The sequence below is a fragment of the Ambystoma mexicanum genome, chromosome 14 (assembly GCF_040938575.1).
Source record: "Ambystoma mexicanum isolate Mex_15411 chromosome 14, UKY_AmexF1_1, whole genome shotgun sequence".
Lineage (NCBI taxonomy): Eukaryota > Metazoa > Chordata > Amphibia > Caudata > Ambystomatidae > Ambystoma > Ambystoma mexicanum.
In genome coordinates this window covers 159974469-160001063 of record NC_090940.1, presented here as the reverse complement: position 1 = coordinate 160001063, position 26595 = coordinate 159974469, and the positions used below count along the sequence as shown (strand labels likewise).

The 26595-nt window shown below is 47.0% G+C and overlaps 1 protein-coding gene across 2 annotated transcripts in view; it reads right to left on the bottom strand.

The window, feature by feature from the left end:
• The window catches only part of TYRO3 (TYRO3 protein tyrosine kinase), a 721378-nt gene that overhangs the window by 481683 nt on the left and 213100 nt on the right, over positions 1-26595 (bottom strand). For both annotated transcript variants that reach the window (XM_069638795.1, XM_069638796.1), the window contains one exon: positions 13183-13283. In XM_069638795.1, coding sequence (XP_069494896.1) covers positions 13183-13283 — 101 coding nt within the window. The remainder of the gene's footprint in view (positions 1-13182; positions 13284-26595) is intronic.

The window sequence follows — 26595 nt, the reverse complement described above, 5'->3', positions numbered from 1 at the left end:
CTGCTAGACACTGCTTAGTATCTAGCAACAGCAAGATCTAAAAACGGTCTAGTAACTCACCTCGATTGTCTGCCCGCATGTGCACTGGTACGGTGATTGCGGTGTCCTGAGCATGAGTGTCTGAGCAAACGGTACTGTTTGGGCCTGTCCGAATTGGCTGGTTAGTAAGGCGCTGATGATGGTTGCCCCACTGCTCCCTCCTTCACCGGCAAGTAATTCATCCGAATCGGCTGGTTAGTAAGGCGCTGATGATGGTTGCCCCACTGCTCCCTCCTTCACCGGCAAGTAATTCATCTTCTGCTTCTAACACCCTCGTGTGCTACATGCTTAGGCCGGGCCCTCTATTGCCCCAGTGACTGCCACGGTTCCTTTTGATCGTGTAGGGCTGCATCACAAATGTGCTACTCAGAACTTAATCTAAGTACCAGGAAACTCTGTAGCCCAAATGTATTGTTTTTACGGGGTGGGCAAAGGCAGTCTTCATGACTCTTGGCTTGTGGCACCAACCAACTAGGTCAGCCTCAGCTCCAATAACAGTGCACGCGGAGGTCCCCCCACTGTTTATAATGCAGCTTAGTCGAGAGCAACATGGCTAACCCACCCAAGCAACACATCAATTACATGGAGTGGAGATCATGGCGCTAGATTAAGACAGTTCCATGTTATAATGTCGCAGAAAAAAGGCTGTGTGGCAAAATAGTTGCAGCAAAATGGCTGTGGTTTGCGGCAGCATTATCACTGAACCTGTTGGGGACACCCCCACAACCACAGTTTTTAATTTTAATTTGTTTTCTTGCCCCCAACGCGAACGGGGGATAGCTCTGCTCCCCTTACAGATGGGGACCACACACAATGTTGCCACAGCCTTTTCCCGGCGACTATATGTATGGTGACCATTTGTGTGGGGGTAATATTACCGGATGCCATTACCACAACACATTCCAGGTAACAGGTCTAGCGGTGGTGTGCTTCGGACTGCATTCTGATAAATCACAGGAAATTAGACTGTTTTGGGTCCATGTCAGCTTGCCTCTACTTTCATTTTTCTCTGGGGGTCATAAATATTGACCTCATTGGGCAATTCCTTCCTTAGTGTAGCAGTTTTCTTCGAGCTCTCAAAAAGTCCTATGTTCAGAACACATTTTAGAAAGCAACGTGACTGGGCCTTGACATCTTGGATAAATGCATCCAACCTCCACCTTCTTTGGCTTCCTGAAAACGTTTCCATCTAGGAAAAGGTGGAGCAGGTAGTCCTTAACAGCCGCAGTTCACAAGCAATTGGCTAACAACCACAATTGTTTTTTTCCCCCCAATTTGGACAGTGCAATATGTGAACACCACAAGTGTGTGCAAGGGCAGTGCTTATGAACACTGCTTGTAATACATTGGACAATTCAAAAAACGTATTATCACAAGTACAACAATTCAACATAATCATTGAGTCTATGTAAGTGTTCTAATTTATGACTGAACATAGGTCGGCTGCAGACAAGAAGTGACTAATCCTGGGTCTACGACAGGGTTGTATTCCCTCTGTGAAATATGCACTCTACTAGTAGGTCACTTCTTGTCTGCAGCCTGACCTTTGTTAGGTGATAGATTAGAACACTTACATATTTGGCCAATGGATCGGGGCCATGGGAGTGGACAGAGGAGAAGCTCAGTGTTGGTGCACACCATGATTTCGGTGTTTGTTGGGTTTAGGAGGAGGTGGTTTATAGTCATCCAACGGTCGATGTTAAGGAGGCAGGCTGCGAGGTCGGGCTGAGAGTTGGAGTCCGAGTTGAGGAGTTCCAGGATGATCTGTGCATCATCGGCATAGTTGTAGCGCAGGATATTGTGTGGGTGGATGACTCTAGGGAGGGTGGACATATAGAGGTTGAATAGATGGGCTGATAGACATGCGCCTTGCGGTACTCTAGTATTAACTGGGTGAGCGGGCGAGGCAAAAGCAGAGAGGAGGGTTATTTGTTTCCTGTTGAGGAAGGAGGTGATCCATTTGAGAGCGGTTCCATGGATTCCAATGGAGTGGAGGTGGTCAAGAAGGATTGAGTGGTTAATTGCGTTGAAAGCGGAAGAGAGTTCTAGGAGAATTAGTGCAGTGCACCCTGCAGAGTCAGCGGTGATCTTAAGATCGTCCCAGATTGAGGCCCGAGTGGTTTCGGTTCTGTGTGGCGGTCTGAAGCCTGATTGGGCCGGGTCAAGGAGGTTGTTGGATTCGACAAAGGCGTTTAGTTGGGAGTATGCAGTTCCGTCAATGAGTTTAGCAAGGAATCTGGTGTTTGAGATGGGGTGGTAATTTTTGAGGTGAGGGGCGGGGGGTCGAGGGATATTTTTTTTAGAAGAGGCTTGACATGTACAATTTTGAAGGCATTGGGGAAGATTCCAGAGCTGAGGGAGTCATTTAGGATGGTTCTTGCATACTCTCCTGCGCAGGTGGATGAGAATGTTTCTTTGAGGACTGAGGCGGGGCAGGGGTCAAGGCGGGAGCCAGCGGGTTTTCGAGCAGAGAGTAGGTCGAGAAATTAATCTCTGGCGATTGGTTTGAAGGAGTCAAAAAGGTGGGAACGGTGAGTGTTGCGGCGGCGGGCGGGGGGATGATTGATAAGGGTGTTCTGATTTTGGGGTGGGCGAGGAGGGCCAGTTTGTTGTTAAGGCAAGGTGTTCTGTTGAGAGCGGTGGTGTAGAAGTGGAGTGAGAGGGAGTCGCAGAGTGATTGTGAAGGGGTAGATTGGGCAGAGGTAGAGGTGGGTTTGACGAATTCAGATACGAGTCTGTGGAGTTCCTTGCTGCGGTTTTCAGATTTCTGCTTTATAGTTGCGATGGTGCAAGGCGAAGGTGGATCTACTGAGATTGGTTATTCTTTTCTGGCATTTGCGTTCCAAGGATTTATTTAGTTGTTTGGCATTCCTCAGCTGAGGAGTAAAACATTTGGGAAAAGGTCCAAGGCGCGAGGAGGAGTGGCATGAGGGGGTGAGTGGAATTAGTGAGTCATTGAGCCATGAGTCGAAGGAGTCAATAGTTAGAGATTCATCAGGGGGGATAGCTGTGGGGGGTCTTTGAAGCAGGGCTTCGGCTAGGTCAGGGAAGTTCTTTAGTTTATTCCAGTATTTGCAGCGAAGGGGGGTGGCTAGTTCAGCGGTGGGGGCGAAGGCAGGGCAGAGGGTGGAGAAAGGGACAAGAAAGTGATCCAACCAGATGAGTGGTAGGGGGGGGGGTGGATGTATCAGGTTGTGGGAGCTGAAGATAGCATCTAGGGTGTGTCCTTTAGAATGAGTTGGGCCGTTCATGTGACGGGAGAGGTTAAGCGCATCAAGGCTGTTGACCAGTGAATGGGTCATGGGGTTGGTGGGGATGTCTAACCAGATATTGAAATCTCCTAGTATCTCCTAAAGAGGGGTGGTTTACTTGGATGGTGGCTATAGATTCACAGAGGTTGGTTGTGAAATGTCTATCAAAATACCGGGAGGTCTGTAGATGATTAGGAAGCTGTGGGAGAACGTCAGAGGCAGTGAAAGTTTAACAAGAAGGGATTTGCATGATGGAGTGCATATCTGGGAGTCGACGAGTGAGACAGAGAAGTGAGATTGATTTGAAAAGGACTGCCACATCGCCTCCTCTAGAGGGTCTGTTGAGGGGGATGAGGCAGTAATAGGGGGTGGGGGGCCTCATGAGCAACAGGGGCAAAGTCATCGGAGAACCAGCTTTCCGTGATAAAGACTAGGTCAGGATTGTCAGAGGAGAGGAGGTCAAAGATATTGTGTCTGTTTTTTTTCTATAGAGCGGCATTAAAAAGGATGCATCTGACTTCGGAGTGTGGAGTTGTCCTGGAGGTTGTAGGGGTGTGGGTAGGGGTGTAACGGGAGTGGCAGAGGAGTGTAGGGGTTGCTGGCGCATTCAAGGTCGGTGGGTCAGGGATAGGAAGGGAAGAAGGGAGGTAGGGTGACAGTAGGTTCTGGTTGATGACGGTTGCCGTCAGGTCGATGGAGGTTGGGAAGAGTAGGCGGGCGGAGGAGGATGTGAGAGGGGGAAGACAGAATTGGGAAGGCGGGTGCTGGTGGGCAGGTGGTCAAAGGGCAGGGAGGGATTCTTGTGTGAATCGCAAGGGGCTGGGGATGCCAGGTGTGCTGGGGGAGAAGTAGAGGGAGAGGGGTTGGAAGCAGGGTGAGGGTAGGGGGGAGTGTGGTGATGGTGGGGGGGTGAGACATTGTGGGGTTGGGTCGAGGAGTACATAGTCATTGAAGGGAACCAGGCTTGTTTTTCTACTTTTCATGGGTTTCTGCGCAGTCGGTGTGTGAGAGAGGGTGGGAGGGGGCAGGAGGGTGATGGAGATGAGGCCACTGTTCTTGCTAGGGCAAGACATGCAGTTTTTAGAGAGGGGTAGGGATATGGTGGGGGGGTTGTTGGCTGGTGTCGATGGGGGGATAGGCCAGGGGATGGGGGAATGAGGGGGATGGGTCTTCAGTTCAGTAATGAGATGGGGTGAGGACTCTGAGGTATTGCGGGGTGCGAGGGGGGGAGGTATGATCGCAGGAGGGTGGGAGGAAGGGATGCCTCTTGCCTTTTATTTTTTTATTTTATTTTTTATTTATTCATTTATTTATTTGTTACACATAAATTGGAGGAGCACAATACACCTGGAGCCCATTTCCCTTCAATTGAACTGCGGCTGTCAAACCAGCATGGGGCTGCCTTTCAAAGGCTGCCCCCTGCTGGTTTGACAGCTACATCCTAGTGTGATAAAATGCACCCCGCTCTCAATCGGGTGCCTGCCAGGTCTTCACCTACCGCGCCAGCTCCGGGAGGCCGTGAAAGACTCCCCTGAGCTGGCGTGCTGGGGGGCTATTGGCAGGGCGCCCCGGGCAGTCGCCCAGGTTGCCCTTCCCTAAGGATGGCCCTGCAAGCGCATCAACATTCTGTTTCACCTTTGTGAAGACAGATTATACCAGTGCTTTTTGAAGACACTGGGGAACAGATCTATCAGGAAAAAGAAGCTCAGAACACCGGTAACTACAGCAACCACACGCCTAAAAGAGTACTTCAAAAGACAGGTCTGGCATGGATTCAAGTCACAGGTTGCCCAAGTCACCCTACAGCTAGCCCCGGCAAAAGAGAAGGGGGAAAACAACTTTGCACGTTCACAAAAGAAGCCTCTCTCTATCCCAAAGGGTAGGGACTGAAATAAAGAAAATCTTGGATTATTGGGGGAGGAGGGAGAAAAATGTAAACTAGTTACGCTTATAGAAAGCCTACCTCATGTCAAAACGAACATTTAAAACAAGTTAGATAAAAAAGAAACGTATGATTAGCCATCTGGCAAAGGCAGCATTTATAATTTTTTTTTTTAGCAAAAAGATATGGGATACATCTCTCACTATAAACGTATTTCTGATGCTTGTATCTGCTTAGAATCTAGTGGAAGCTGCAGAGTATTACAGTTGTTTTCGAAATTCGAAAAGGGACGACAGGGTATGCTAGTAATACTATCCCTAATGTGACGTTCGCTGTACTCATGGTCCTTGGTCCTTCGCGCGTCGAGGTCCCTTAAATTGTTATTTTTCTGACATGAGGTAGCATGAAGTGCAGCGTGAGTACAGATGTATCCAAGCAGATATGTATAGACAAGCTCATAAGCATCCATGCTCCTCCTCTCTGACGGGAGGAAGGGAGGGCGCATGTCAATCTAAGCAGATACAAGCATCAGAAATACGATTACGGTGAGTAATGAGTAATGTATCCCTTCTGAGGAATCTGCTTAGATCACATGCTGTGCATAAATTAGTGAGCAGTGTTAGGAGAAGGTGGTGGGACCTGAGAAGGTTCATGGGTGAACAGATCTCTTAGAACCGCTTGTCCCACCTGTGTATCTGTCTTGGAATGTGTGTCAATGCAGTAGTGCTGAGTGAAGGTGTGAACTCGGCTCCATGTAGCTGCTTTGCAAATGCTGTCTATGGGGACATATGCAATAAATGCCAGCTCCTGTGCTTCTTGTGGCGTGAGCTCTTAGCGTGAAAGGCAGTGTTCTTGTCTGAAAGGGAATAGCACAGTTGTATGCATCCGAATATCCATCTGGCGATGGCATTCTTGGAAATGCAATCCCCTTCTCTGCCTGGGGCTATGGGGACAAACAGTTGGTCTGGTTTCCTTAGCGGTCTGGTTTTCTTTACATATTAAAGGACTGCACTCCTCACATCTAGTGTGTGGAGTTTTACCTCAGCTGAGCTTTGGGGATTCTGGAAGAAAGCCGAAAGCTCAAAAGACTGGTTTACGTGAAATTCTTAGATGAATTTAGGGGAGAACCTAGGATATGTCCGTAAAACCAGCTTATCCTGTGTATGACAAAGAAAGGATCCTGCACTGAGAATGCTTGTATTTCACTGACCCTTTTTATGGAAGTGATGGCCACAAAGAAGGCAGTTTTGTAAGTTGGGTGTTTTAGACTGGACTTGTGCATAGGCTAGAAAGGGGGTCCCAAGAGTTTAGCGAGTACTATGTTGAGATCCCCCCCCCTGGTGGCGGGTTTGAGATTGGACGGTGGAGTCTCTGTACTCCCTCCATGAATGCCTTGATGACCGGCACATTCCACCACAATACTTTATTGTGGGAGGTAGTGTAAGCCGGTTAGGGCCTTAATCGAGTTGAATACTAACCCTAAATCTAGCAAGTGGAGGATATCATTTAGAATGTGGCTTGGGGTACATTCAATGGGGTTAATTTGTTTAGACTGGCACCAAATTACAAATCTCTTCCACTTGTCAAAATAACAGTGTCTAGTGTTTGGTTTTCGTGCCTCCTTAAGGATATCCATACACCTCTGTGGTAGGTAGAGATGTCCGAACTCTATGACTTCAATAGATTGAGGCTGAGGGTGCATTGATAAATCCCCAGTGCTGAGTGAGTAGCTTGGACAGGCACGGGAGTTTGATGGGATCGCACATCGCCAGTTTGCGCAGATGTGGATACCAGTGTTGTCTCGCCCACATAGGAGCAACTAGGATAAGCGTCACTTGATCCTTGTGGATCTTGTTGACCACCTTCTTCATGAGAGGTGTTGGTGGAAAAGCATAGGCATATTTCCCTGACCAGTTCATCCATAGGGAGTTCCTCCTGGAGCCTGGCTGGGGGAACCTGGACGCGAAGTCTTGGCATTGTTTGTTTTCGCTTGTAGCAAACAAGTCTATTTTGGGGTAACTCCATAGAGAGAAGAGGTGTTGTACGACCCCTGAGTCTAGTTTCCACTCGTGTTCCTATGGTAGGGGATCTCTGCTCAATGAGTCTGCCAGTGAGTTGAGTACCCCCTGGAACATGTTGCGACGATAGGAATATCTTCCGTTTGAGTGCCCATTTCCAAATTCGTTGCGCTAGCTTGGACAGATTTGGAGACCGTGTCCCCCCCTGTTTGTTGATGTAAAATAACGCTGTGGTGCTGTCAGTGAGGACTTGCACTGACTGGTTTGCTAGGTGTATCTGGAATGTCTAAACCGCCTTGAACACTGCCAGTAGTTCCAGCAGATTTATGTGGTTCTGCACCGTAGCACGAGTCCACAGACCTTAAGCTGTGTGATGAAGGTAATGAGCCCCCCTCCCAGCGAGTGAGGTGTCTGTTGTGACAACTGCCTGCACTTCTGGATCCTGGAAGGGTTTTCTCTTGTCCACCATGGAAGGTTTTGTACTAGTGTTGGCCAAACGATCACTAGATCGTCCCACTGACCACTTGCCTGAGACCATTGTTTCGCAACCACTCCTGCATGGGTTGCATGCGCAGGCGCGCGTGTGCTACCAGTTAAATGCAAGATGCCATCATGCCTAGCAATTGCACTGCTCTGCGTATCCTTATCTGGCGGCCGCCTGATAATGAGGTATTTGCAGTAACCTGTTTTGGACTCTTTCCTCTGATGGAAAGACCAACCCCTCTGGGTTTATGACAGCTCCTAGGAACTGTTTGGTCGTGCTGGGCACTAGGCTTGATTTTTTCTCATTTATCGAGAAGCCCAATTGAAAGAGTAGGTTGATAGTTCTTTGATTGTTCTGCCTGCAAATGAGGGGAGTGGCCCCGTAATCAGCCAGTCATCCAGGTAAGGGTACACTGGAATTGCCTCCCTGCGCAGGTGTGCTGCCACCACTGCCAGTACCTTTGTGAATACCCTTGGAGCAGAGGCTATTCCGAAGGGAAGCACTTTGAATTGGTAGTGCTGGTTCGCTATCTTCAAATGCAAGAATCTTCTGTGCTCTGGGAACATTGAAATATGAAAATAGCCATCTTTCATATTCAGTGTTGCCATTCAGTCCCCTGCTTTAGCAGAGGGATTATGTCTTGTAGTGCAGTCATGCAGAACTTTTGTGGCTTGACATACTTGTTTGCAGGGCGTACGTCTAATACTGGGCGCATTGTTAGATCTTTCTTTGGCACAAGGAAGTAGGTTGAATAAATACCCTTGTTTACCTGGTTGGCCAGGACGATTTCAATAGCATCCTTTAGGAGCAGCGTGTCGATTTCCTCGAGGAGTTTGCGTTGGTCTTCTTTGGAGTGCGTTTTCTGGCATGGGGATGGTTCTGGGGTCGTTTGTGGCGCTCTACACAGTACCCGCCTGCTATGGTGGACAGCACCGATCTGTCTGAGGTGATACCCTCTCATGCGTGGGTGAAGTTGGAAATGCACCTTCTTATTGGAGAGGCATGGGAGGGCACCTGAAGCAAGTTGTCACTGTTTCTAAGGTGGGGTACCACCTCTGGAGTTGGAACCCCTTCCCTGACCACGTGATCCTCTCTGGTAATTCTGAAAGGCCTGGCCTGGATTGTTCCCCAGGCCATTCCCCCGATGTTGATTATAGCTGGAACCCCTCTGGGAGTTTTGTCCACGTGAGCGACAAAAATTCCGGTTTCCCCTCTGGCCAGAAGGTTTATTGGTCAGCTGGCCCAATGGTTTTAATGTATCATATTCTTCCTTGGCAGTTTCCAAGGTGTCCTCAACGGCCTTACCAAAGAGTACATTGAGCTTGACGGGCATGTTAATGACAGTGGCCCGAATCTCTGGCCTCAAACCGGATTGGTGTAACCAAGCGTGACGCTTAATAATGTTTCCCTCAGCTACGATTCTGCCGGCATTGTCTGCAGCATCAAGATTGCTCTTTAGCAAGCAGCTTGAAACTGCCCTGCCTTCTGCAGCCACTAGTGCTAATTGAGTCTTGAGGGGTTCTGGGGATGATGAGAGTAAAGCTGAGACCTCATCCCATTTATGGCAGTTCTAACTAGCTAAAAGAGTAGAGTTATTAGCTATCTTGGTCTGGAATACAGCGGAAGAGGCCACCTTCCTGTGCATTGTGTACAGCCTCTTACTCTCCTTGTCTGTAGGAGCCTCAGTGGTGATTAGCGGAGTACCAGCTCTTTTTCTTGTTGTAGTCACAACGAGCGAGTCAGGCTTCAGCTGCCCCCTGATGTATAGCGGGTCTGATAGTGCAAGTCTGAAAGGTTTTTTTATGCAGGGGTTCACCGCCCACGTCTGATTTGGTGTTTCCAGCAAGCGTTGTATCTTTCGCTGAGCAGACTTTAGTAGGGGAATAAATTGAGTTACAGCCTTTTTATCTCCCAAGATTTTGTCGACAAAATCCTTGTCCTGTTGCTCCTCGAGTAGATATTTGGAAATGCTCAGCTGCCTTGATGAGCACTTTGTTCAGAAGAGGCTGATTATCTATGGGTGAGTCCACAACTGGGGAGTCTTGATTAACTGGGGAGTCCATGTTATACAGGTCTGTATCTGGCTCATTATCTCCATAATAAGGGTCTGCGGCCTCTTGGACATAGAGGACTTCATGATCTGTGTCCGGGTCATATAGGTCAATGACAGTGGGATATTGCACTAGCTCATAAGGGTGAGACCTTTTAGCAGGGGGTTGAACAGGGTTCTGAGACCCAGAGGGCGCTGTTGTGGGGGTTGGGGGTGGAGTGAAAGCTTGTGAAGTATTCAGGGTCTTTCTCATAAAAGTTTGCCATGAAGGACTTTCTTTTCATGACCCTATCGATATCTTCAGTTGACCACTGGTCAGAGCTAGGAAGGTCCGCTGGTTGAGATGGGAGACCTAAATCTTCTGGAGTGGGTGGTAAGGTGTAGCCTTTTTCTTTATGGCTGAAGACATGGAATCCTGTTCCTGAGGTTCCTTACTCTTGTGAGGGGACCTATCCTTCTGTGGCTTATCCCTATGCGGGGTATTTGAAGAACTCTTCTTAGACTCCCTTGACTTAACTTGGCCTTCTGGGACGTGCGTTTTTACTAAATGGGCTAGTCCTGTCTGTATGTTTTTTGTTTACCGATATCGATGCAGAACGTCGAATCTCGGCTATGGATGGATCTGAAGTCTCGTCCACTGCCGTGCGACGTTTGGGAATGTTATTATCGACAATGTCTGTTCTGTCTTTCGACAGCCAGGTTCTGTCATGTGGCGAACTCGATCCGGAGTGCGCAGAGGACAGCGATTCAACTGACCTCCCCCTAGACGTTGTGCGTTGCCGTTTGCTCGACACATGTGTCAAGTCTCGGCGCTTCCACCGTCGGCTGTCGTCCCCGTAACAAGGCCGCCGGCATGTCTGTTGGGGGCCTGCGCTTGGGAAACCGGATTAACCCTGTCGCCTTTGCCATCGGATACTGCAGCGTATGATTTGACCTATGTATAAAGTACCATTGTGCACAGGTCAAAGTAACAATTAAGGAACAAAAGGGCTGTATGACAGCGAATGGGACCACTGTGGAAGTGGCGTGCCAGGCTAGATACCATCTATTACAGTGGGGCCTGAGTTGTAGGACTTTTCTTTTTGTTCTTTAAATCACTTTTTTTTCATTTCAAAGTCTACGTACATTAGAGGAATTAAACAGTAGTGCCGTTCGATATTTCACTATTTTCCCAATTTTTGCATGCCTTCTTATTCACATTCGGTCATTTCTCTCCCTCATCCTTCCCATCCGTATATCCCTTCATGACTTCTATTCCCATCTGTTGCCACTTCCAGCTTCCCCGTCCTCCTTCCAGCTCCCCCTGGCTTGCTTCACTCCATTAACCCCATCTACAGGGTCTCTGGTCCGAGCCCCAGCATTTAGAAATGCCCCACCTGCCAGCTCCCGCAAAGCTTGACCTATCGTTTTTTTGGTGGAGGGTGCAGGTCCCTAGAACATTTTGAAATGGGAGCGTTTCACTACCTTCCTTTTGAAACCCGGCATAAACTGATTTTTATGGAGTGAAAAAAGTAATTTCCATTGCCTACGGGGGTATTGTGTGGAGTAAACATATTTGAACCTTAAAATAGATATCCTTTCATAATCAATCCACACTTCTTTACACCGTGTAATTCATGCAAATTAGAACATGCATTTGTACTGACGGTCCTATTCAGCTCAGGCAGAAATAATATTAATGCAGAACATCAGAACGGGCCTCATTACGACCCTGGCGGAGTGGGTTTACGCCAGCGGTATTCGCGGCGGACCCTTCCGCCCTACTACGAGTTCCCGTAGCGCCATGGAGCCGTTTTCCGCCTGGTTTTTCCGAGCGGAGAAATCCATGGCGCTACGGGACCTTGTTGTTAATTACGCCACCGTATTTTACGGTGGCGTAATTAACGCCTTCCCCACTCCCATTATACCCTATGGGGCAAAAATGGGAATTGGGAAGGGTAAAATGGGGATTGGGGATTTACCGCCCCGCCAAGGTCGGAATGGGGCGGTAAATCCGCCAACCCCCATGGCGGTATTGGCAGCTTTCCGCCGTGCTCCATGGTGCATATTGCACCACGATCTCCGCCAGGGTCGTAATGAGGGCCAACGTCTACCTTTGTTACATCAAAGTGAATGACTTCGTGGTAATTTATTTCAATGCAATTACTTAATGGCAAAGTAATGTCAATAGTTATGTATGGGGGGATGGAAGCGTAGGGAGCTGGGTATGGGGACCCCATTATAAAAGAATAAACGGACAAAACTAATCGCATCAAAGTGACTTACCACAAAGTAATTCACATTGAAGTAACAACGTACACACGATCATAACCCTCACGTAGTACAACAAAGTCATGGTTTGATTGGATGAAGGATCAAATGTTATCCAGGACATGTAAAACCTCTGTGAACCAGCTTTGAGAACAGGAAGAGTTTATTCCAATCCCACCTGATAGGATTATCCGTCTTGCACTCGATCTTTTAATGTGTCCCATTGCACCCTGTCGATTCCCATTAATATCGCTGTCGTGCAGTATAGTCTATGAACGAGCTTTCAATGCACTATTAGGAATATATCTTTGATTGTCATTCGTTAAGACAAGGCTAGTACCCCCCCACATCTCCCCCACCCCAATGTGGAAATATTTGTAGAAGTGATTTTTCTTATAGCTTTTATTCTGTTTCATTTTTTATATGCTTTTAGTGCATTCTTTCCTCCTGGACGCAATCCAGGATTGAGGTTTCTCACCAATTCCCAAACTATTTCAGCTTTGCAATCTTGGAACCATTTTTAATTTACCACAATGTTGATCTTTAGATCAAAACATATTTGGAGGTGAATTTTTACATCTTCCCTTACTCCCAAGGTTTGTTCCATCCTTGGATCTCCTTTTTATTTAAATCTGTTGCCACCTGGATTTTGTCTGAGTACTCCCAGATGTTCAGAACATTTATTAAGTGCTGCTCGGTTCATATTTGTAGGCTATTTTGATTTTTATTTTGACGAGTGCCTCAATTCAGGTTATCTGCACAGCTGGATACTAGTTACAGAAATTCTGAACACAAATAACAGAAAACAGTATAGAGGAGGATGGCCGGCTCTAATTAACATTGCAGTGCCTTATCTTCTTAGAGGGCATTTTTGGAACATACTTCTGTGGCTGGTAAGAATGCTAACTAATGATATCTTTTCTAATTCATTTCCTGTAGAAATAATTTCTTCTAAATCACTGTACAACTTGAAACATTTTCCCAGTTCATTCCCCATTGGAATTTCTCACAACGGCTTTGGTTGTTTGCCGTCTTGTGCAGCGCTGCTTCTTGAATCACAAGCAGCCGACTGTCACACATTTGCCCATGTTGCGATAGTGATTTGTGTACACAAACAGCTCTTGTCGTGCCCACAAGATCACTAAGGCAGGTTGTACCACCCCATCAGAGACGCTCTTGAAACCAACGATTACCCGTCTCACTCTTACCTTCAACGGTCAGCCACATTTCCTTGGACACCACCCTTTCGCCGTCCTTTTCAGCCTCGCACCAGTACCTCCCAGCGTTGGGTCGCTCCACACCTTTCAAGCTAGAGGGATCATTAAACATACACCAGCATTAGACAATTCGCTAGACTATTGGTCCTGCATGCATTTGTATTGATACGATACAATACAATACCCTTGAAAAACGAAGCAATCCATGGCACAATAAAATGTAGGGTAACCCAAGCCTGCATCACTGCTCACATCATCAGTCACTGCTCACTTTTCAAATTAAGGGGAACATTAACCACAGACAGGAATTGGACTCTCCGGTAGACTATAAAGTCTGAGCATATTCTGGTGACTACGAGACATTATCCTCCTTTCCAAAATGGCTGCAAAAGTGGTGTCTTGGTATAATAAAATATAGGGTAAGCTACATGCACATTAGAAACCTATGGAGTGTGTGCATGTCAATTACAAGCAAATATTCTCACTTGACAGTCTTAAAAAGATTCTCACATCATAGGCAAGGCCTGTCCAAGGACTTCCGCCACCCACAGGAAAAGTGCTATTTTGGCACCATGGTCCCCAGCAATGGGGCCAGATTTGATGCTTGTATGGCCATCCTGGGTCCTAAGGGCCTTTGTGGCTGGTTGGCCACTTGGTAGCCATATAGAAACCCCTTGCTGTGGAACCAGCCCCGAACATGCACTTAAGAATTTAGCAACATTATACAGGTCCACTTTGAGGCCACTTCACAGTGAGGAGTATCTTCACAAAGCACTTTGATGGTACCAAGAACTTTCAGTCGTTTGCCTTGCATACACTAGTGTCTCACTATTTCATAGTGGCACACAAAAGATTCCGCCTTACACAAAGCAGCAAGTTCACACTTGGGGTTGGGGCTGGGGGGTTGTAGGAAGGCACTGACCTACTATCTGTCCAACATTTCGGTGATACAAATGTGTTGCTCAATAAAACCGATACAGGACTACAACAGCATTAGTTACAAAAATAAAACGCACAGCATCACAAGTGTTTTTAGGATTTATTTCCAGGACCGATCTAACTCAATGCAGAGATTATTAAATATTCTCTATTCAGATAGACTATTTTCATTCCTTGTCTAGGTTTTGAAAATGCAAGCTAAGTAATCAACATAGGGTGTGCTGGTCCCTGTATTGTTTCCCCCGCTGGGGGCCCAAGCAATCCAAAAGAGTGGGTCGCGACTTCTAGAATTGGACAGTCTTAATTATGTATGTGTACAGACTAGTGGCATACGTGGCCTTCACTCAGTTTCATATCCAGATCCAATTCAAACTTCCGTTAGGAACATCCCCAGAAATGATATACCTCTGAACCCTGGTTTTCATTAGAGCAGATAAACAGATAGCTCAATTTAGGGTTGTTCAGGGTTGTTCCTCTCTGGTGTGCACTGTGAATGCCAATTGCTCGAAGGTCTCAGAGCCCCCCTATCCCCAGCCCCCTACATTAATCCAGCCTTATTTACAAGAAACTGGCTAGGCAAGAAAATGTTCCATCTGAGTTGGACCTCTTTAGAAGGTCCAGACCAGGGATCTGCTACGCTTGGCTCTCCAGATGTTTTGTACCACACCTCTCCTCAGCCCTAGCCAGCACACACAATGGTGAGGGATCATTGGTGTCATAATCCAAAACATTGGCGGAGATGCAGGCCCCCGGCCCATGATCCCCTGGGGGTGAAATGGTAACAGTGCCCTGATCTTGCTGTATCAAGTATTGTATGTAGGTTTCATAAACAACAGCATTGTGTGCCTCAAATTGTAAGCCAATCGTGCTACAGTGTGGATGTCCACATGGCCCGCGTTACAGAGGACATGGAGAAGGATATCCTCCAGCAGTTTGGTTAAAGAACTTTCTCCCATGGGCATATAGAAATACCTATACTTTCTATATCAATTCTTTACTTTTTCTATTCTCGGTCATCTTACTCTTTTCTTTGATATTCAGCTCTGTTTTATTTATATTTGTGTTTGTTTGGTTGTTTTATGCAGAGCGAACATGTCACTTTTAGGCTGCTTTGAGTGCTTGGAGACACTATAGCACTGTCAAAAAAAGGAAACATTCAGATAGTCACTGTAAACAGAGACAGCACTGGTGTTCGACAGGGTCTGTGCTGAGACCCTGGGTGTTAAGACGCTAAGAAGACTGTATGACCTGTGACAAATCAGAGGAATTCATCCATTCTTCCCTAGGGAGGAGACCCTTCCCATGAGGCCAGAGCCGTGCGTCCATAGTACAATAATTCCCTGGGGGTGGCGCATCGAGGGAGGATCACATGGGGAGGGAATCTCCCTATAACATTAGAGAGGATTATTCTCCGGGAAGGCGGTACTCATCCACCTCGATAACTACAGCTCCCTTTCCAAAACCAAATCCCCCCCCCATCTTGTAGGGAGAACTAATATACTCTGCTGTAAGGTTCATCCTCTTAATACCCATGACAAACCTGACATTTACATAGGCTTTGAGCATCTCGCTTCAAAGTGAAAACAAATGGTACTGGGACGAAGAAGATCCCCTCAAAGAAACAAAGTGAGCAGTCTAGTTTATTTTAAGATGTGAATTGCTGGAACGGAAGCAGCTGGCCGGCGCAGGAGTTTAAAAAGAAACTCGGCTGTCAAGCAGCTGAGAGAGAGAAGCCTGAGCGAGACGAGTCTTTCGTGAACGGGTCTCTGACAAGGCACAGCGGATTGCCTGCACCAAGCGAGCAGAGGGAAGCTGAATGGGAAGCCACGGAGTGAGGTAAAGGAAAGGCAGACGAAGGTCCAAGCTTGAAGGACCAAGAGCGTTGGTGCCCGTACTTACCTCAAGGCTACCTGAGCTTCGGTAAACCACTTGCTTCGCAGGACACGCTGCAGCAGGAGGAGAACCTGTCGCCCGAAGCACTGCAGAACCTGCCTCTCCCCAAAAAGCAGTCTCAGCGACCAACACAGTGACTGGAGAAATACTAGTACTGTTCAGGAAGAGGAGAACAGGTACGCGGTTCACAAGAATTTGTTAGAAGTTCAGGGAAGTTTAGAAGAGGGTCTGGGACCCAAAAACAAAATCATAGGCAGTTAACCACTTGGCAGGAGAGTGAAACGAGGGGGAGTAATGCCACCTTGCGAGCCTGGGAATCGCTCCAAAAAGAGAGGGTCTGGGACCCAAAAGAAAACCAAAACCTGTTGCTCACTTGGCAGGAGAGTAAACCAAGGGGGAGTAACGTCATTGTGCAAGTATGGGACCCGCACCATATCAGAAACCAAGGCCTAAACACCAGAGGGTCTGTGACCCTGTGGAAAAGACATTTATTGCGAACTGCTCAGTTTGGCAAGAGGGGATGCCAAACCACCTTTGTGAGTCTGGGACCTGTACCCACATAGAAGATTGGAAACCAGAGGGGACCAAAGACCCTGGGAACAATAAAGTGAATCCTATACTTGCTGGAGAGGTATCCGGAGCAAATAGGATATAAAGACTGGAAATATAAGAGAGTTTACCTTATTTGATATCCAGACTCTTGAAAGAACATTGTTTAAATCTAGGGGAAAGGAGCACTACCACAATCGTGGAATTTTGTGGTTCTTACCACCATTGTTCAAATCTAGGGGAATGGAACACTACCCCAATCTTGAGATATTGTGGTTTTGAACATTTATTTTTTAATAACAACCTCACTACAAGCTAATCTGTGAGCTTTTCTGTTCATTGAAAACACTAATAATATGGTTTCATTTAGTAAAGAACATCCTTACACAGTTTTTTGAGAATGCAAGTCTTAGGGACAGAAGCAGGTTTTTGACACGACGTTATGCTTTCGGACTTCCTTACATTTTAATTAATTTACTTTGAGGAAGGGAAACCCTCACATAGGGGTGTTGCTAGGTCTGGAAAAGATCTGGGTCTACGCCAATGCAGGGACTCGGGATTAGCTAGCCTGTTGGTTGTAGCCCATGAGCTTCTATCAATGGCTACAACCAAAAGACCTGGGGCAATAGCCCCCTTAAGACTCCCTAGCAACGCCTGTGTCCTCACAGTACTCGGGGATAAAGAGATCATTTTCCAACATTTTTGAGTTAAACGTTTTTGCCCAAAATGATATCCCCATTGCGCCCAACTCATACTTCTGCACCCTTACAGACCATGCCAAAGCCCTCTTCAGTAGGAAGTGCTGCACCTCTTTTGTCTTGTTATGCCTTAGAAACCATTTCCAGATTTTGTAGCAACAAAAATCAAACGAAATCTGCCTTTCAAAATGGCTGCCAAATGATTCCCAGCACTCTAGAATTACTTTGATATTGAATGACTGAACCTATTTCAGACAAGTAAACCATGAACACGTTAGTTAACACAACACCCAACACAGCCTGCTGTGGACTTAACTTTAAGAACAAATTGCAAAAACATAGCTCATTTGCCTACGGCAAAGACTCTCTCCTCTCCACAGGTTAACTAATAGTCGCCTTTATTCTAATCGAGGCAATGTAGTAAGGGCGCAAGGCATGTTTGGCTACCCTTCCCGCTCAGAGGTCGCTTAGCAGTAGTCACTGCATTTAGGTAATGATGGGGGCTCGTTGTCCTACTCATGAGTCATGCTGAAGTTCACAGCTAACCTGCTGACTCACTGAAGGCTGCCGGGCACACCTTTGTTAGGGAAGGGAGCAGTGCGGCCCAGGTGTCCGGTTACCACAGAACAGCATTGAGTCCATATGGTTTTCAATGGAAAAAAGAAATCAACATTTTGACAGCGAGTCTCAGGCTAGGAACTGTAGGGTGTACCAGAGGGAAGGGGGGGGCTTCCTTTTCCCATAGAGTGGGTCGCTGAGGTGCTTTCTTTATTGGGTAGGGCAAACTGGATTGTTCTGTTCATCCTCCATCTTGGAATAAGTTTGGAGGAAAGGACCTTCTTCATGTGGACACCTGAAGGGAGTGTGGCCGCTTGGTGCCCAGAAGCCTCAATTACCTGTTAATTATCGGGTGCGCTCTTCTGTCACCAAAGAGGGTTTGTGTAGATGTTGTCACTTTGTGCATTTTCCAGGGATATGGGATTATCCAGACACATTGTGATCTTTGCCACTTCAAATTGGGACCAACATAAGGATCAAGCGTGGCTTCTCACACACAGCAGTTTTAAATTAAAAATCATTTATTTTTGGTAGAAAGTTATATTTTCATCACACCATATATAAAGCCTCTATTGATCAAACATTGAAACACAAACAGGTAAGCTTTTCGCACATAACCTTTTGCTATGATTCCAAGTCTTGAAAGTACATTTTCAAAACTCAAAGGCCATTTTTTGCCTTCTACTGAGTTGCATTCTGGTATTTGAAGTCTCCCATTCAAGATGGGGTGAATATTCCACAATTGTACACTTTTTGCTTAACATATTTCGATAAGGATGTATATATTTGTGCAAATACCTTACTAGGGTTCACTTACTTTTAAAGTCATCTTTATTAAACAGGGTACTGTTCAAAGTCAAACATGGGGGTCAGGGGAAATGAGAGGGCCAGCGAGTCTTTTATACATGCCCAGGATGTGCTAAGAGATTGCAATCCTAGAGAGATGATTTTGCATGTGGGTGGGCCCATTTTTTTCAAGGGGCGAGTGCTACCCAGTTTGGGTGTTTTTGAGGCTGGTAAACTTGCTCAAGTGTTCGGCTACAAGGATTTCACCCAGGATACCATGTTCTAAGTGCAGACGCTTACTCACAAGAAAAAGTTAATTTAATTTTTTTTTTTTAGGGTTAGCGTGGGAGCCCACATGGGCAGCAAGGAAGACCTCAGACAACCCCTAAATGATGCCCCCCCCAGGTCATTTTTCCGGAGTTGATCATTCTTTTTAAATGCCAATGCCCTTGTCTTGGCGCTTTCTTCTAAGGGGAAATGTCAATTGAACCAAACGTGTATATTTCCCTTTAAGATGTGTGCATTTACTGTGCCTATATTCATAGGTGCCAGCTTTAGATTTTCGCTAGGGTGGCAGAAGCTCCCGCACCGAGGGATGTGAGTGAGCAGCACCCATCCCCAGGTCAAAACAACACATTTTACGGCACATTTTGCAGCAGGAATAGGAATAAAGCCATATGGCTTACAGGAAGGTATAAACATAACATCTCAGCAACAGTCACCTAACCGGCCCAGTTGCAACATTCTGCTATCGGATCCTCTGCTTCCCCTTTGAACTCCCACACCCGCCAAACAGGTTTGGCCTGCTCACCCCTCCAATGAAGGCCCAGGGGCCGCATTGATGAGGCTCCCCATCGGCACTTGAGAATTTTTCCAAGATGCATGTTAATGTCTCCAAGCCAGAGTCCAGCAGGAGAAGTGTCAGCAATCTTGCCACAGCCAGTGATTAAGGGGAGCGCGGACAGACAACCTTGATTTTTTTGCATTTTTGGTCTCCCCATGCAAATACTTTGTAGCATCTCCACAAGGGCAACAAAGGACACTCCTGCCCCCTTTGTTGAAGGGGAACGGGTGGAACGGCACCCTCTGGCCCTGTGTACTCCGCTCATATGTGTATACTGTTGAACACCCAACTTTCTCTAAGGACTTGAGCCCTGTTAAGTGTTTTAATCCATGCTTAAAGGCCGGTGCAATTGCTTAGTCTCACTGCCTCAAGACCTCCCAGGAAGACAGGCTGTATCCCACTAGAAGGCAACCAGCCCCGTCAGCCCCAGGCCATATTCCTGCCCTGACGTGACATCCTTGGAGTTATTTCTTTTGACAGTCAAAGTAACCTGATCTGTAGCTTCTGAAAAAAAAACATATTGCTAGTTTGCACAATATGGCCAAATATATAGACTAAAAGGAAAATAATTGTGAAACTTCTGAAAAAACAGAAGTTTGCTTCAGTTAGAAAAACACAAATCGCCATATTTTAGCATTAATTTATGCAGTCGATGGGGTTTTCAAACCAAAGTTTCAAAAATATCTACCTTTTGTAAATAATATTTCTACAAATTACATCTGGGAAGAGATGTGTTCAAGTGCCTGAATTGCAGACTGGTTTCAAATTCCAGCTGCGCCACTTATCCGAAGTGTGTGCTCCTGGGAAAATTTTTCCATGGCGCTATGCCTTACCGGCCGAAATTAGAAGTCTCTACAAGGCGTTCATCTCACACTGTCTGCTACTTCAAAATAAAGCCCCACTCATGATACGGCCAAATAGGTCAATGTTAACAGTGGCAAATCATATACTGGACGTCACAGTGTATTTGTCTCCAGCCTTACTCATGGCAACATGTTTTTAACATAACTTCCCATACCACCTTTGCGTGTTAAAGACTCATTCTGTGACACCAAAGTCACCATTTATGCAAATAAGGGAGGAGGGTGCACATTTTAGGCTGCCCAGGACTCTTGAAATCCTAGTGTCGGACCTGAAGTCATTAACGCAGAAGACTGTTTTGTAAAAACAATGGCAGGCACTTTGAGTGCAAAGTTTGATGGTAAGGCTTGATAAAAGCTAGCTCAAAGAGTTCCCATGAGGATGTGTTTTGGGCGGGGATGGGTAGGATGCAGGTGGGAGTGGCCATAGGGATTAGAATGGTCATGGGCAGTCCATGGGTGGGTAAATAACCAAACACCTCCAAGCTTTGTGTCCCTCCTCATATGCCATTTCTCCCTAGCTGTACTCTAATGCAATAGCTTAGGCTTTTACATGGCGCAAGCGCCACCTAATAGCCCAAACTAAAAACAGTGTCAACATGGGTCAAACTATAGTGGTTTAAAGGGGGCTTCTCTAATAGGGAAAATGGTCCCCATCTGGATTGCTGTTCAGAATACAGACTCGGGGCCCTTCTTACTCAAAGGATATATCGCCCCACTCATCATTCAGGGATATAGAGTGCAGCTCCCCCTCCAGGGGTATACTACCCAGCTGACTCTCCAGGGTTACAGTGCCCAGCGCCGCTCTCCAGGGGTACAAGGCCCAGCTCCCCCTCCAGGAGTACAATGCTTAGCACCACTCTACGGGAGTATAGTGCCAGACCCTCTCTCCAGGGAGATATTGCCAAGCGCCCCCCTCCAGTGGTATAGTGCCCAGCGCCCCCCTCCAGGGGTGCAATGCTCAGCACCACCCTATGGGGGTATAGTGCCAGGCCCTCTCTCCAGGGAGATATTGCCTAGCTCCCCCCTCCAGTGGTATAGTGCCCAGCTCACTTGCTAGCAGTCCCAGGCCCTCCAGCATGTGCAGCCTCTCCAGCCTCTCAGCTCTCTTGTGATCAAAAGCTTTTCTAGGTTCCTCAACTTCTTCCAGGGTGCTCTGGGCTGGCCCCACTCTCAGCCTTATTGCTGTAAACTCTGGAACAAGCACTATTTGTCATGATGGCTGCCTGGTCCTTGGGCAGCTGCTACCCTTTGCCTCACAATCTCAGGCCGCTTATGGGACTCTCTCTGCAAGGGTTGTTCTCCTGTGGCCCTGCACTGGCTAAACTCTGCTGGTTTGGTTCAAGCCTCCGGGTAAGCTCAGGTGGTTGGTCATGCTATTAGCCACAGGGGTCTGACCATCTTGAGGCTCAAAGGCTTTGGAGGCCTTCTTTTGGATGGGGTGACAGTCCCGCCATCAGCCCTCCGGCTGCGCGACACTCCTCTTCAGCTTCCCTAGCTCCTACAGCTTTAGAGTACACTGCCCTGAGAGTCTTTCTACACTGTAATGAATGCTTGCAGGTGTTCCATTTGGTATGCGGGATTCCACAGAGTAGAAGGGTAGATGCATAGGCCGATGTAGACACTCCTCGCTCACCGGACCACTTTGTATCGTTCTGCACGGGTCTCCGACAGTCTCCACAGCTCCCTATGCCACAAAGCTTATACAAGCCAGTAAACCATTCTTATCCTCAATCGCCTCACTGTTGCCCACGCGGGAATTAAACTGGACTACTGCAATGCCCTGCTTTGTGGCTCCTCTGAAAAACACTTAAACAGGCTCCAAGCTACCCAAAACAATGCTCTCCGTGCTGCGTTGGACCGGAATAAATATGACCACATCTCTGATGCTAGAAGATCTGCCCATTGGCTCACCACGGTCAGAGAAATAAATTGAAAATCGGCTCAATCCCCATCGATGCTTGTCTAACAATGCCCATACACACCTACCTCAGAGTCTCATCATTCGCACGCCCTCCAGACCACCGAGATGCACCCACAGCCATTGCCTTGTCAGGCCAAGATTCAGAGGTAAGAGCCAGGGGGTCGGGAGGGAATCTAGCTTCCCAGTGGTGGCAGCCAACCTTTGGAACAATCTACACCTCTCTCTTCGATCTGAACCTTCCTATCCTGTGTTTCGATAAAAGCACAAGACACACCTGTTCAACTGACACTGTATGTAGAGAGTTGAAGTAAACCTGGATACCTTGTCTTTGTAAATATATGAAATTATATATTTTCCACAGAGTTTTGCGTTTTAAGGAGCTGCTTTGTAGCAGGTTTGTTTATTTTCTGGGGGTATAGACATCCGTGGTATATAAAAAAAGAGGAGGGTAGGGTTCTTGATGTCTCATGAGGTCAGCCGACAAGTGTTTCGACCCGCAGATCCTTCTCAAGGCTATGTTTGTTCTGTACGGCGCCCCCTGTGGGGTTCTGGTGTCGTATGGGTGGTCCTGTGTATACAGTAGCTCAGTTTGGGCCCTTCCGTCTGGCGCTCCTACTCGATCCGCGTTCAGTCGATGATAATACTGTATGTACCCACTGAACGCACCTTGTCGGTTACTAGTACCTAGATGCCAATGGGCTGTGTGCGCTTCGACAAATGTAAAAAGAAATTTAAAAAAAATTAAATATGGGACCTCATTCCTTGTCAGCATCTCTGGGTGTCAGTATGGGAGGTCTCAGAGAAGTTCGCAATTGCAACAGGCTTTCCTGGTTTGCAATTTGTTAATTGGTTGCCAAGGTCCTATCTTGGCTCTGAAATGTTTGAATTCATAGACCGTGGCCGATTATGGTTGCCATCTATGAGGGTCTATTAAAAGAAATTCCCAAATAGAAACAGGATACCTTCAAGAATGGAGATGGACAGAAGCCAAGTACCCAATTGGTGACCATGCTCAGAAGAACTATGGCTTCACTGTCCTTATTGGATCGTTCAAATGACTTGCAACTGGCCTTCTGAGACAATTCTTCAAATAGATGTTGGCATGAAAAAACATGCATCAATCCGTGTGCCCTTGGTACGAGTCAAATCGCATGAACTTAGGTGCAGCTTTGGATAGTTCTCTTCAGGCCATCACAGTTATATAAATGCCTTGCTGTTATGCTTTCCAGAAACGAGGGCTGGAATAAGGACTAGGACAGGGGTCTGCAACCGGTGGTTCACCAGTTGATTTGGACTACAACTCCCATCATAAATTCTAACCATTTGCTGGCTGGGGCTGCTGGGAGATGTAGTCTAAATCATCTAGCGAGCCAAAGGTTGCAGACCCCTGGACTAGGACATAGCATCATGCATTCAAGGACTAGCACTTTAACAGCTAAAGTGAGCCACACCTGTAAATCCTGACATACTTGAGCAACTATAATAAATTCTAACCAGTGCATCTTCGTAAAAAGAAGGTCCCTGGAATGTCCCTCGTGAACCCTATACGCATGTCTGGCCGAAGACTGAGAAATGCGAGATGCTAGTCACTGTTTGGCTAGCCCCCAGGAGTGCTAGTACATCCTACATATGTGAGCAGATATTCTCTTAGACGACCATTCAAACCCTATCCAGCTGACGTCTTCGCAGACACAGGGGCCTCATCACTGGACCTTGTTGACGAACGATAAATATCCAGCAGTGCTGACATCATTAGAGACACCACGACATAGTTACGTTAGCCACAAAGCAAAATCGCATCTCTGCACGAAGTTACACGGACACACACGAAGAACATGCATACACAGTTCTATTGATAGAGGACAGATACATGGACTTTTCTTATTTTCTTTCATTAGCCAAATGCAGAAACGCAAGAGAGCAAGAGTCACACAAAACAAGCTTGAAGCCTTTTATTGCAACTAACCATATGGAACCTCAGGGACGTATAAGGAACCTGGGAGAGCCGAATAATACGAACCTCAAGAGAAAGCAATACAATAATACATATATAGGTATAGAGAAACCATAAAACAACTGTAGTGAAAGTGCACAAAGCCACAGGTCCCAGAATAAGGAACAAAGACATGCAGATTCAGCAGCATGAAGTGAAGGGCCAGTGCTCGCAGCCAAGGACAAAGGCGGGTGGAACGTTCCAGACTCCAGGGGAACGGAGCCACCTGCAAAATAGCAGAACAAATCCTCAGTATTTCCAGACCAAAAGGCGCGGTTTTGCAGTCCTCACCCACGTAACACAGCCAAGCCGAAAAATAGTCATTTACCCGTGGTGGAAGGAGAAGCTGTTCCCAGCGAAGCAGACACGAACTGATACATGTGTTGCCCAACAAACATTGTAAGTCACAGGCACTCTCTCAGGCTAGGTGGCTATACCAGTGGCAACAATTGGGACACAGTCTTTCTTATCACCTTGAGAAGGTACACAGAGTGATGAGACAGAGTGGGGTCCCAAGCCTGAGGAGACCCGCTCCAGCCAATCAGGGAGCACAAATCCTAGGGTGGAGGGTAATGGGCAAGGGCCAATGGCAGTCCTGCAACCCTAAAACAATGTAATAGATAGTTTTTGGGGAGTCTCAGGTGAGACCAGCTGACATGGAAGGGCCAGTTAGCTAACATACAGGTGCCTTCCATAGGAATTACCACCCCAGCCACCCAATAGCGTGGGCTCTTAGGTTATTGTGTAGAGGTCAAAAGTTATGGCATCATTTAGTAACAAAAGCCCATGACAGGGACCCGGGAGCTGTGATTGCTGGAGATTTTGTTTTCCTGGATGATTATGGAAAATAAATGACAGTTCTAACTTGCGCTTGGCCGAGTCCTCCGTCATTACCGGGGGAGGGTTTGTTGGACCTGGGCACTCTGCTGAACGGTGACTGTGTAGCAGGAACCTCGGTCCTCTGATATACCATTTGCATTAGAGATACAATTTAGATTCGAGCAAGCTCTGATTCCTAAATTCATAGGCTTTTGGAAACTAATGACATTAGAACAAAGGATGTTTCCCATGTGACGAGAGCACAATAGAGGCTCTGTTACAATGTGTGTTTCTATCCAAATTGGCACCAACATCGGCCCCTTTGGCTGCATCCAGACCATAACAAAAAATCGTCTCTTTAGGATGTTTTCAAGTTGGCTTTCGCTGATGCATGCAAGCTGTAGCAGGAATGAACCTCATGCCCCATGCCTCTATGTAGGCAATAAGCTATGTGCTCTGGGTAAACTTGGCGAGGACCTTCAGCTCAGCAGTGAGGCAGACGGGTGTCCGCAAGATGTTCTTAACCAGACCAGAAAGCCATGGACACAAGACGTCGGATGAAGAAATTGGCTACATCAATTGCCATGGGACCGGGGAACCAGAGTTTTAAATCGCAGATTCCCCACTCTACCAAATTATGGCATTAGATTGCAATCCATTTCTCTGGGACCCAGTTGCCATTTCAGAGAATAAAATGAGAATAGTGAAAAACTGGCCCACTCTCATACATAGTTAAGCATTATATGAGAAAAGATCTTGCACAAGTAAGCCTTAACCCACGGAACGCAAGCAGAGCCTCCAAAGTCACTCAACACTTTAATCACACTTGTATCCAGGCTTGATAGCAAAGTCTGTGAGATACATTCAGAAATGATCTGATTGCTTTCTATTGCAATGTCTAGAACTGCTCAAAGTGCCAGCTATTCATAAACGAATACCAGAGCCACAGGAGCACATCTTTACCGAAGATCACACACTGGCATGTTTCAAGCCCTAAAGTCACCTTCGACCCAGTCCTCTGGCACCCCTAAATCACCTCAAAAGCCTCCCCTCCCGCCAACCCCCCCCTCCGCTGGGTAGAGCGACCAGTGACTGGCGAGATGTTCTTTGAAGAGTAGGGTCTTCAGGTTCTCACCTCCCGCCTAACCATTGGCTGAGACACTTTCACATTTCTAGCAAGCACTGCCATGGCCTGCCTATTTGTCAGCATGGAAGTGTCAGCTCGATAGAGTCACATGGTGCAATAGTCCCATGCATGTTGCGCAATGCAAAACCATTCCCTACACTAGCTCATTCAAGTGGAATTGCTGGTCCATAAACTCCCAAACCATATATAGATTCCTGATTGCTTCATTTTATATAGCTTTAATGGCGGAGTTCAGGGGCACCAGGGCCCCCATGAGCGCTCGAGGCCATTACTGGCCATGCTCGTCTTGAACCCAGTCATTAGCACACCAGGTCGGCCAACAAAAATAAAAAGGTAGACCTATGGTGCTGGTGGCATGCAGGAACAGTGACATTTACTGGCTGATGGAGCCCGT